The sequence below is a fragment of the Triplophysa rosa genome, linkage group LG17 (genome assembly GCF_024868665.1).
Source record: "Triplophysa rosa linkage group LG17, Trosa_1v2, whole genome shotgun sequence".
Lineage (NCBI taxonomy): Eukaryota > Metazoa > Chordata > Actinopteri > Cypriniformes > Nemacheilidae > Triplophysa > Triplophysa rosa.
Genome location: NC_079906.1, coordinates 4,664,330 through 4,675,879, shown reverse-complemented (window position 1 = coordinate 4,675,879; position 11,550 = coordinate 4,664,330). Strand labels below are relative to the sequence as shown.

The 11,550-nt window shown below is 41.1% G+C and overlaps 1 protein-coding gene across 4 annotated transcripts in view; it reads left to right on the top strand.

Annotated features, from left to right (window-relative positions):
• Positions 1–922: 922 nt before the first annotated feature.
• vps13a (vacuolar protein sorting 13 homolog A) overlaps positions 923–11,550 on the top strand; it is a 57,137-nt gene continuing 46,509 nt past the window's right edge. For all 4 annotated transcript variants that reach the window (XM_057357575.1, XM_057357574.1, XM_057357573.1 and 1 more), the window contains exons 1-13: positions 923–1,153; positions 2,441–2,484; positions 2,625–2,667; positions 3,279–3,374; positions 3,648–3,749; positions 3,825–3,934; positions 4,118–4,177; positions 9,606–9,665; positions 9,748–9,828; positions 9,918–9,975; positions 10,066–10,193; positions 10,386–10,492; positions 10,866–11,037. In XM_057357575.1, the coding sequence (XP_057213558.1) occupies positions 1,054–1,153; positions 2,441–2,484; positions 2,625–2,667; positions 3,279–3,374; positions 3,648–3,749; positions 3,825–3,934; positions 4,118–4,177; positions 9,606–9,665; positions 9,748–9,828; positions 9,918–9,975; positions 10,066–10,193; positions 10,386–10,492; positions 10,866–11,037 (1,161 nt within the window). In that variant the 5' untranslated portion in view covers positions 923–1,053. The remainder of the gene's footprint in view (positions 1,154–2,440; positions 2,485–2,624; positions 2,668–3,278; positions 3,375–3,647; positions 3,750–3,824; positions 3,935–4,117; positions 4,178–9,605; positions 9,666–9,747; positions 9,829–9,917; positions 9,976–10,065; positions 10,194–10,385; positions 10,493–10,865; positions 11,038–11,550) is intronic.

Genomic DNA, 11,550 nt, shown 5'->3' with positions numbered 1-11,550 from the left:
GCCTTATGCATGTTGCCCACTTGGGTCCCACTCAGATTCTACATAGTATTCATATGGGCTAATTCACATAGGGCCGACATGGAACCCGTGGACAAACCCACTTGGGGCCCATGCCTCAAGCCCATATGGGGCCTACATTGGCCCCACAAAAATGTTGGCTGGGGTTTATAGCCAGAAATTAACATTTCAATCTGCTTTCTTATTATTATTAGTAATGTGTTTTTTTTTTAACGAATCACACTCAATATATCAGTGTTGCTGAGAAAGCGTTTCTACCATTGATGCTCTGAAGGCAAAACTATGAACAGGTGCTAAATTATTTATGACATTATTATAAGTGTACAATTAACACAATATCGATAACCATGTTTTGTTTTCAAAATTTTCCAAGTTTATATATAGTGCTTCTCACAATTTTGCATTGTTGCATTAATTTAGTGAAGTGGTTTCCCGTGATCCCGTGACTAAAGGGGGATGGTGTATGTGTCAAATAGTTTGTGGTGTGACTGTATGTCCCGTAGCTTACCTTAAGAAACAATTAAATTAGTTTTAATTGAATTAAGAATTATTGAAACTATAAGATTTATCTGCGCTGTCCAAATATAATACATGCATTTATTCAATCTTTTGGAACAGGTGAACAAGGAAAAATAGAAATATTGCACAACATTATTACAGATGAAAAGAACTGTGTTCTGATTAAATATATATTTAAATAGACTGCTGTTATTTATTTCCTTGATGACAAATATTATTTTCCAGCGTAATTACTCCAGTATGCCTTGTCATGAAAAAAACTGCCCAGCGTGTGTACGTATGTACGTAAGTTACGTTTACACGTCTATGCAGCGCGTGCGGGAGGGGATGAGGATGTTCAACAGCAGAGGGCAGTGTCGCACAGGAGACCCAATGAAGTGTTAGTACCTCCCAGTATCTCCAGTGATGTTTATTTCAGGAAACGGGACGGTCAGAAAGCACAACTACATTCTCGGATGGTGCACGAGTCGCAGACGCAGGAAAGCATGCTGATGTCTGTATGATCAGGACATAAAGATGGTGTTCGAGTCGGTGGTGGTCGATGTCTTGAACAGGTTTCTGGGGGATTATGTGGTGAACCTTGACTGCTCGCAGCTCAGCCTTGGCATATGGGGAGGTAAATGTGCCAGGTGTCAAAACCAAGTGTTTACTTTGCTAAAGCAGACAGTCAGGGCTAAACCCGTGTTTAGATGAAGTTCAGGGGAAGTTTCATGATTCTGAAATGCACGACTATTAACGAAGATCTCGACCCTACGCTGTAACGTGAGAGTCATGCCTTGACATTGAGTGAGTGCAGGTCTGAGCATGCGTTTACCGTCATCATGGACAACCGTAGTTAAATCACTACTAGCCTACATGACACACTAGGGTTTCATTTAAATCGTTAGTTGTGTACACTAATAATAACGTGATGTTGTTTAGTTAGGGTTGATAAATGTAAGAGTGGAGATATGTGCTTTTAGCATGCAGGGCAAAACTGAGCCTGTGAGTTACCTACATTGAACCCTGAGTGAAGCACACTTCAACTGTGTCAGTGTATTTACATGCGTAATATGAGTCATATAACACAAAAGAGTATTCTTGTTTAAAAAAGCATTGTACATGTGTGGATTTTTGACATCTAAATGCTTTGGAAACACTTTACAACGTCTCAATACCGTTACTTAACGCATCAGCTGACACTTGAGCGATTATTATTTATGAAGAATTTATTGATATTCAAGATCCGTTTTTTTAATATATAATAATGTTTTCTAATGTAGATAACTAATGTAAACAAATGGAAGCTTATTGGAAAGAACTTAAGGTTTTTATTTCAGCATCCATTGTAGATCAGGGTAATGTCATGTAACGTTACTGATATTGGTGTTCCTTAGCTTGGACAATCTGTTTGCTTATTGGAATGTGAAAGTATGAAGTGTTTTATTGCTATTGCTGTAGTTGTGCAATCACTGATAGATGAACACACTGAAAACATACACTAAGCGATTATTATGCACAATGGACTGTGAATGGGTTTTGGAGAAGTGTGGCTTAGTTTTTAAGGGTGTGCACTATAGGCTTTACATTATATTTTGCTTCACACTTTTACTTTCAACCCTTACTCAGCACCTGTAGACATTTATGTAATATTATGTATAATAGACAGATAATCCTGCTGATGACAGGGGTGACTTATGTGAATGTTACATGCTTGTTTGTAAGGGCAGCTAGCAAATACTTAATATCAAGTGAAATTTTTATTGTTATATTTTATAGCTGAGGATTTCTTTTTGAGTCGTCTTGACTCACTACAAACTGTCTTTCAATACCAATTCAACATATGCTTTTTAAGATATGGCATGTGCAGAAAGTGTCATAATGTAATATTTTGCAATACGTGTTATATTTTTTATTTTTGCAGGTGATGCCATATTGAGAAACCTTGAAATAAAAGAGAATGCCCTGGTACGTCTTGAATTATTTTGTTGTAGAGAATATCTACAGTATTAAGGGAGCCTAATATGAATTATTCTATTGTTTGGTTAAACTGTTTAAAAACTTACTGTAACCAGTGTCTTATCTGACTTTTTTGTTTTTAAATTTAGAGTCAACTTGACATTCCTTTTAAAGTCCGGGCAGGACACATAGGTGAGTTAATAGAGGGCTGCAAAAATGTCCCCAAAAGTGTAACCAGCGACCTTAAGTTTACCAACTATTACAAACGGTTATTTTTCTGATTAAGTTGTCTTTTTGCAACATGCATATTTTCATATCAACATTTACATTTGTGTTGTCTATCTCATCTCTTTTAAGTGATCACGGGGCAGTGTTGTTTGTAAAGCTGTTATGGAATAAGATGTATTGTGTAAATTGCTGTACAAATACATTAAAATAAATGTTTATACATCTAACATCAATTGTGCTTTGATCAAATCCTTCTTTTAGTACGATGACAGCAAAAATATTGTTTTAATAACATCACACATGCAGCATAAATGAATATATATACATAATTCATTTAAACATAATTTTATACAAAAATAACATTTATTGCTGCTTTATATTTTAGGAAAGATTAATCAAGTTTAGGGTTCTTTTTGTTTTACTACCTGTATATTAATTAATACTGTTTTTAATAGTTTCAAATGTTTTACTGGGACTTCTTTCTAAGTCCAAGGCTTTGGTGATTTGTATCTTGACTACTCCTGTTATGGTTGAAGCTTTTTTGGTGATTGTTGGATGTTTCTGTTGTTTGTCAGGCCGTTTGGAATTGAAAATCCCTTGGAAGAATCTGTACACTCAGTCCGTGGAGGCTACGCTGGATGAAGTCTACCTGCTCATCGTACCTGCTGCTAGTAAGAGCTGACACAGACTGTAGCCGTGTCTGAACATTCGATGATAACGTTATGTGCTGGAGATGGTTGGTTGTCGCGTAAACGATTTTGTCATTGCTTCAGAAACGCATTTGTATGTCATGCATGTCATTCAAGTCATTCATTCAAATGACCCTCAAGTCTACATGCCTACGCTTGAATATAGAAAGCTAACAGATATGAACTAAAACGCTACGTGTTTGCGTAAAGACATACAGTTTGTATAGTATATATATCGCATGTCTTTCAATGCAGGTATAAAGTATGATGCGGAGAAAGAGGAGCGGCAGCTGCAGGAGGCGCGGCAGAGGGAGCTGCAGCGCATCGAGGAGACCAAACAGAAAGCGGCAGAGAAAGGTGTGAGAAGAATTCAGGTTTCATGTGAAGATCAATGATGTCATTCGTTAAGTTTTCTCATCTGTCTGTGTTCAGAGAATCCAAAGGCAGAGAAGCAAGATACATTTGCTGAAAAACTGGTCACACAGGTGATCAAAAACCTGCAAGTGAAAATCTCCAACATACACGTCCGTTATGAGGATGATGTGAGTACATTAGTTTTATTTTGTGCAGACTTTTCAGTTTGGAGCTTTGTGCCGGTGATGACGTCAATTTATGTGTCTGTCTATTAATATGTCACTTAATAATAATAATAATAATGACGGTTCGAAAGTGTAGTCGTCACTCTTGCTTGCAGTTGTCAATGTTGTTTGCAATTGTGTGTTCAGGTCACCAATCCTAATTCTCCGTTGTCGTTTGGAGTTTCCCTGCAGAACCTCAGTCTCCAGGTAATTCAATGATCCACTGTGTTTGAAAAAACAAGTGTATTTTTTTAAGGCTGTCAGTTTGTTAAAAACTAAAAAGAATTAGTGACACATGCTTTGATACTTGATGACAATATAAAGAGCATCCAAATGCATTTTGTAATCAGTTGAACATGTTGCAGTAATAGGGTTGACAAAAAGTTAAGAATATCTGGACACATTATGGTAATGAGAATTTTGTGATGAAATGTACCTAGTCGTCATGAATATAATGTAGCAGTTCAAATTTGCAATAATGTCATTATTCTATCCCATACATAATTTATATTATATTATATATGACCTTACTTATTGTTATATTTTATTAGGGCTGTGTATTGGCAAGGGCCTTGCGATGCGATACGATACACAACACAATACATAAGTCATGATGCAATCAGTGTTGGGTGTAACTAGTTACTAAGTAATTAGTTACTGTAATTTAATTACTTTTCCCTTGAAAAAGTAAAGTAAGGGATTACTCTTATTTTTTCTGTAATTTAATTAGTTACTTTTGATGTAATTAAACTAAATACTTTGTGTAATATGTGTGTGTAATAGTGGAATTGACATCAAAATTCAGAGTCTAACTTTAAAATCTGTGCTTTAATGTATAATTCTCACATTTGTAATACTTTGGTCAGTTAATAAGAGTACTTTATGTAGTTTAATATTATTTATTTGAATGAATTAAAAGAGCCGTTTCATGCCTATCCTTGAATCACTTATCTAATCAAGGTTGATGTAGGATATAGAAAGTAATTAGTAATAAGTAATTAAATACTTTTTGGAGAGAGTAATTTGTACAGTAATCTAATTACACTATTGAATATGTAATTAGTAACTAGTAATTAATTACTTTTTGAGAGTAACTTACCCAACACTGGATGCAATATATTGCGATATATTTCTCTACAGTACATATTACGATATATTGCAATACTTTTTTTGATGAAAAATGTAAAAAGAAAATAGAGAAGAAAATACAACTTGCTGAGGACCATTTGGGGTATTTTTTTTATCATCCCACCAATAAAATCCATCACATCCAGTTAGGGCTGGGCGATATGGCAAAAAAGTAAACTCGATAGTTTTTTTCTATATTGATCGATAACGATATTTATTTCGATATATATTTAATTAAAAAACTGTATTTACAAGAATCTATTTTAAATACAGTTTATTAATAAAAGTTAACCTTTAACCAGTTAAAATTCAATTCAATTAATGCACTGTTGACATACAGAGGATATTAGGCCATAAACAACATGTACCAGTTCATTCAGTCTCATTTTGACTCAATTGACTCGTTAAGTAAAGGGAGTGTTCATTCAGTACATTCAACCAATGAAAGGGCTCCGTTACTGCGTACATTCGAACGCTAGTGGCTCAGCACCTGCGCACATACATAACGCTGCAATAATGTCTTGCTCGAGAAGTGGGATTCATTCAATGTATTCAGTGAACCTTAAAGACATCTCACATAAACTGTAGTACATTTCTTTAATCATGCAAGCATCTTACAAGGTTCAATATTTTAATGTGCACACAAACTCACTTCATTACATCTCTAATCTGTACAGGGCAGAGCTGGTTTGTTTCATAAGCACCAGCTCATGTTAGCAGATATGTTAACGATGGATATAAAAACGTTTGTGCTTGAGTTTCGAAGTAACTCGCTTGCAATTGCGCCTCAAGTTTGTTTTGTTTAACCGGCGATTGCGAAAAAAAAATAAGACACTTGATAAACCGCGTGATGAACTCGAGGTTAGTTTCACCTTTGTTTCCGCTTCCAGTCATGTTTTCCTCCTCATGTTGAGTTTTCTTTGCCAAGTGCAGTATGAAATGGACTTTGTACTTTGACGCGTATGATAAAAGCTGCACGCTGACTGACTGTTGTTGCGTTTATTTCTGCGTTCTGTTAGACTGTAAGATTAATCCATATCGAGTCAAAATGCCAATATCTTATCATCGTTTTTTAAATACATTCTATCGCGATTCGATATGATATCGTTTATCGGCACAGCCCTACATCCAGTAGACACCATTATAGTTTCAATTAAAACCAATGAAATTCCCATTATAGGGCTAACCATTAAATCAATTAAATTTTCTACTGTGTTTCGGGCAAGGTTGTACAGTTTTTTTCAGCAGGGTTGTTTTGATAGCTTTGTCAGTTTGTGCATACTTTAGTGTCAGGGGTGTGTGGCAGGAGAGAACCCAAATGCAGGCAGGAGTGAAGGGGTTAACAAAAACAAGACTTTATTTATTAACAGAAACAAAACACCCTCAATGGGGAAAACGGAACTCAGAAATATATAAAACAAAAGACTTCCCACGTGGGGGCAAAACAAAAACAAGAATAGCAAAACTAAACTAAAGGACACGACCAAACGTCTTAAATCAAAACACAACAGGGTAGAACACAAGACTCACGGAACAAGGGCAAGGCTGGGAACAGGAACACTGGACAAGGTACAAGGCACATAAACCGTACACAACGTATACACAACGTAATCCACGAACACAAGACAAAGAAACAAGAGGGTATTTATAGGGGAACACAAATGAGGGATAACGACATGGGGCAGGTGTGGTTAATCAAACACTCAGGGAAAGATCACAAGGAAACGAGAGGAGCGGGGCCAATGACGAGACACTGGAGAGAACGTATATTATTGTCAAAAGGACAATAATATGTTTCTCTCCACACATAACCAAAAGCTTTGTCATGACTCTGCTACAGGACCAAGAAAAACATGACTAAATGAAGCAGAGCCATGACAGAAGCCCCCCCTTTAATGAGCACCTCCAGGTCCCTATGGGCCCAAACAAGGGCCCATAGGGGGCAGTCCAAAAGGGAGGTGGGGAGAAGTCCCAGTCCCCGGCTGCGCTCGAGGGCGCGGAGTCCTGGGGGACTTAGGGGGAGTCCTGGGGGGGACAGTCTTTGGCCCTGGCAGTTTCCCATTGGCCGACTGGACAGGGCTTGACGCCGGCTGGAAGGCCGGCTGGACAGGGCTGGAAGGCCGGCTGGAAGGCCGGCTGGACAGGGCTTGACGCCGGCTGGAAGGCCGGCTGGACATGGCTTGACGCCGGCTGGGTCACCGGGCCGGACGCGGGCTGGATCACCGGGCCGGACGCGGGCTGGATCACCGGGCCGGACGCCGGCTGGATCACCGGGATGGACGCCGGCTGGATCACCGGACCGGACGCCGGCTGGATCACCGGACCGGACGCCGGCTGGAACACCGGACCGGACGCCGGCTGCACCGGACTGGAAGCCGGCTGCACCACCAGACTGGACGCCGGCTGCACCGGACTGGACACAGGACTGGACACAGGACTGGACACAAGACTGGACACAAGACTGGACACAGGACTGGACACAAGACTGGACACAGGACTGGACACAAGACTGGACACAAGACTGGACACAAGACTGGACACAGGATTGGACGCCGGCTGCACTGGACTGGACGCCGGCTGCACCGGACTGGACACTGGACTGGACACCGGCAGCACCACCGGACTGGACACCGGCTGCACCACCGGACTGGACGCCGGCTGCACCACCGGACTGGACGCCGGCTGCACCACCGGACTGGACGCCGGCTGCACCGGACTGGACGCCGGCTGCACCGGACTGGACACCGGCTTGATCGCCGGCTGCACCGGACTGGACGCTGGCTGCACCGGACTGGACGCCGGCTTGATCACCGGCTGGGACGCCGGCTGCACCGGCTGAGGAGAGGCCTACGCTGCCCGCCGCTGCCTCTTTTTCTTCAGCCGAGCCACCCGCCTGGTGGTCGGCTGAAGAAAGGATGTGACGGGTACGGCTGGCTCCGGCTGGGACTCTTCGGAGGTGGACCCCCAGGACTCTCGTCTCCCCCGCTTGCCCCCATGGCTGACGGGTGGTGAGGCTGCAGGGGAGGAGGAGAGCGGTGGGGCGTTCCCCAAGGTGAGGGTGCCCACAACATAGTCCTCCGGGATAGACAACAGACCGGAATGAGAGGAGTCCTGACGGCAGCTGGGAGAGGAGCCTTGGACCAGCTCCTCTCGAAGCTGCAGCCGCTCCACCAACTGGGGAAACGGCTGATAAACAAACTCCTCCCGCTCCGAAAAAGGTAGAGGGTTGTCCATCCCGGCCACCAGATAGGCACAAACCAGCACCTCGGGGACGGAGGCCCTCCTGGCCTCGACCTCCCGAGCGTAGTCCCGCAGTGGACGATGGCGCTGAGCCGGGAAGGGGCCACCTCCAGCGTGCGACTGGGAGGCTATTGACTCCCACCACACCGGGTTGGAGGTGCATGACCACCTGGGAGCTGTGACGTCCATTGCTGCCTACTGGGTTCAGTTGTGGTTCGTGGATTCTGTCAGGGGTGTGTGGCAGGAGAGAACCCAAATGCAGGCAGGAGTGAAGGGGTTAACAAAAACAAGACTTTATTTATTAACAGAAACAAAACACTCTCAATGGGGAAAACGGAACTCAGAAATATATAAAACAAAAGACTTCCCACGTGGGGGCAAAACAAAAACAAGAATAGCAAAACTAAACTAAAGGACACGACCAAACGTCTTAAATCAAAACACAACAGGGTAGAACACAAGACTCACGGAACAAGGGCAAGGCTGGGAACAGGAACACTGGACAAGGTACAAGGCACATAAACCGTACATAACGTATACACAACGTAATCCACGAACACAAGACAAAGAAACAAGAGGGTATTTATAGGGGAACATAAATGAGGGATAATGACATGGGGCAGGTGTGGTTAATCAAACACTCAGGGAAAGATCACAAGGAAACGAGAGGAGCGGGGCCAATGACGAGACACTGGGGAGAACGTATATTATTGTCAAAAGGACAATAATATGTTTCTCTCCACACATAACCAAAAGCTTTGTCATGACTCTGCTACAGGACCAAGAAAAACATGACTAAATGAAGCAGAGCCATGACACTTTAGAGTGCATTTTAGGAGACAAAATATTTAATTACTTGCAGTTATTGTTTGCCAGCTGAGCATGAGGATAGTTTCACTTTCGCTTTTGCAACTTTATAGTCTTGTTTTACCCGCAGTAACATCCTCATTGTCTGTTGATTAAAAAAACCTCTGTGCCATTGCTCCACATATTGTATATACAGTATATAGATAGATAGATGTAGATATATTTTGTTGTTTTGTTTTTTCTTTATTTCAGCAACATTGTAAAAAAGCTCTGTATAAATTTGAATTGAACTTTGGTGCAAATAAATGCATTTTTCATTCTGGGGCAACCCATCCTGGACATAAATCTGTTTTTGTGATTCATCCTGATGTGACACTGTGACAGTTAATGCATGTTTTTATCTGTAGTGCTTTGTACATGCCAAAAGTTTTATAACCAAGCATGTGTTTTATATCTTCAGACAGCTGATCAGAATTGGAACCCCTGTCTGCTGGATGAGAAAGCCAAGCTGTTTTTTAAGGTAAGAACTTAAGGTTTTTATTTCAGCATCCACTGTGCGTCACGGTAATGCCGTGTACTGACATTGGTGTTCCTTCATTCAGCTCGTGCGCTTGGACAATCTGTTTGCTTATTGGAACGTGAATTCAGAGCTCTATTCCAACCACAATCCTGATGAAGCTCTGGTGAGTCTTTAAGTCATGAAATCCTCAAACCTTCAGTGACAGAAAAGAATATTGTCTGTTTTCATGGTCCGATTGTTTGTCTTTCATAGCGACGACTAAAGCACAGCGTTGCCGTCAAGAACACCATCCCTCAGGATTATCATTTCAGTGAGTGGCTCTTTCGTTTACAAACTCAGTATGTTTTTTAAGAGTGTCTGTTAAATACAAACCACACTTGTTTTCATTTCACTTCGTTAGTCTTTCGTCCAATATCTGCACATGCCAAGCTACGGATGAATCCTCGCTCGGATGTGGATTTCTCCTCACCGAAAGTGGATCTAGTGGTCAACCTGCCGGAGGTGGCAGTTGAGCTCAGCCGGCCGCAGGTGTGATTAGCAAAAAGACAATAGATATAAAAATGTCACTGATTTAGTTCCTGAATAAAGGCTCGGTAGCATTATTTTGCTATATTATCGATATTTCAATGAAAAGACCATTTTATTACAATATCGAATGGATTGAGTCAACTATGTGATAAATCGAAACTAGATTGAATCTAAACTGTTCTGTATTTCTAGTATGTCAGCATTCTGGAGCTATTGGGTTCGGTGGATATGATGACCCGGAACCTTCCATACAGGAAATATCGGCCAAATGTGCCTGTTCACACTAATGCTTATCAATGGTAAGAACATTTGTAGTTTGTGGTTTCGGTTCATTTCCTTTATAACAGTGGATCCTTTTTCACTTCAAGGCCCCCCATTGTCCACAACAATATTTGAACACCCCTCACTCACAATTTCTACTCATAAAATAAAGTATTCTAGAGCGTAACTACAAAGATGGATATCCTCATAAAAATAACCACACACTTGATTAGTTTGAATTTGAAGCTTATTTTTTTGTCTTAAGCTTTTTTCGTCTTATTTTGAGGCCCCTTTCAAAGTTTGTGGAAACCCCCCTAGAGGACCCCCCCCGCCCCCAATTGAGAAACACCGCTGTATAGTTATTTATTCATGAATTGCTGTATTTCTTTTTTGTTTTTGTGCTTATCATAGGTGGCGTTATGTGATCACAGGGGTTTTGGAGGTGAACATCAAGCCCAGCCTTCACATGTGGTCATGGCAACACATCCGTAGCCATCGGCAACTCGTGAAGAAGTACAGAGACCTCTATAAGAACAAGATTACCAGCAAGAAACCTGCAGATGCTCTTCTGAAAAAGCTGGAGGTCGGTTTGCACTAAGCATGCTCAGTGAGATGTTTTTGGTATAAATCATTCGACAATGAAAATTCCGTCACTGTTTACTCGTAAAGACTCCATCTTTTATCCATGGACAGTTTTTAATGTAATGAAAGTAAATTAAAAGTGGGACTTTAAAGCGGCAACAAGCAACTTTTGCTCACTGTTGCTCGACGTGGTTGATAAGCGGAATTGTCTGTATGCAGTGTCGTAAAAACTGTCGCAAAGATTTCCCGCTGGCAGCTCAATACACGTTAGTTTGTTTACTAAGCCGACGGACCCAGATACGTCGTTCAAACTATGTCCACCGATCAGGTAAAGTAGTCCGTGTTACCATATGTTCTTCGTATATCAGTACAAAGATTTATGTATCGTAAGTAGTCAACCCTACGTGTTCGAAGCAAGGTTACCAACTTATTCTGGTAACTTTGGCCAAAAAAATGTTATATTATGTTATTCATAAACTGTATATGTAACTACTGTTTTTGAAATCAGCGTTTC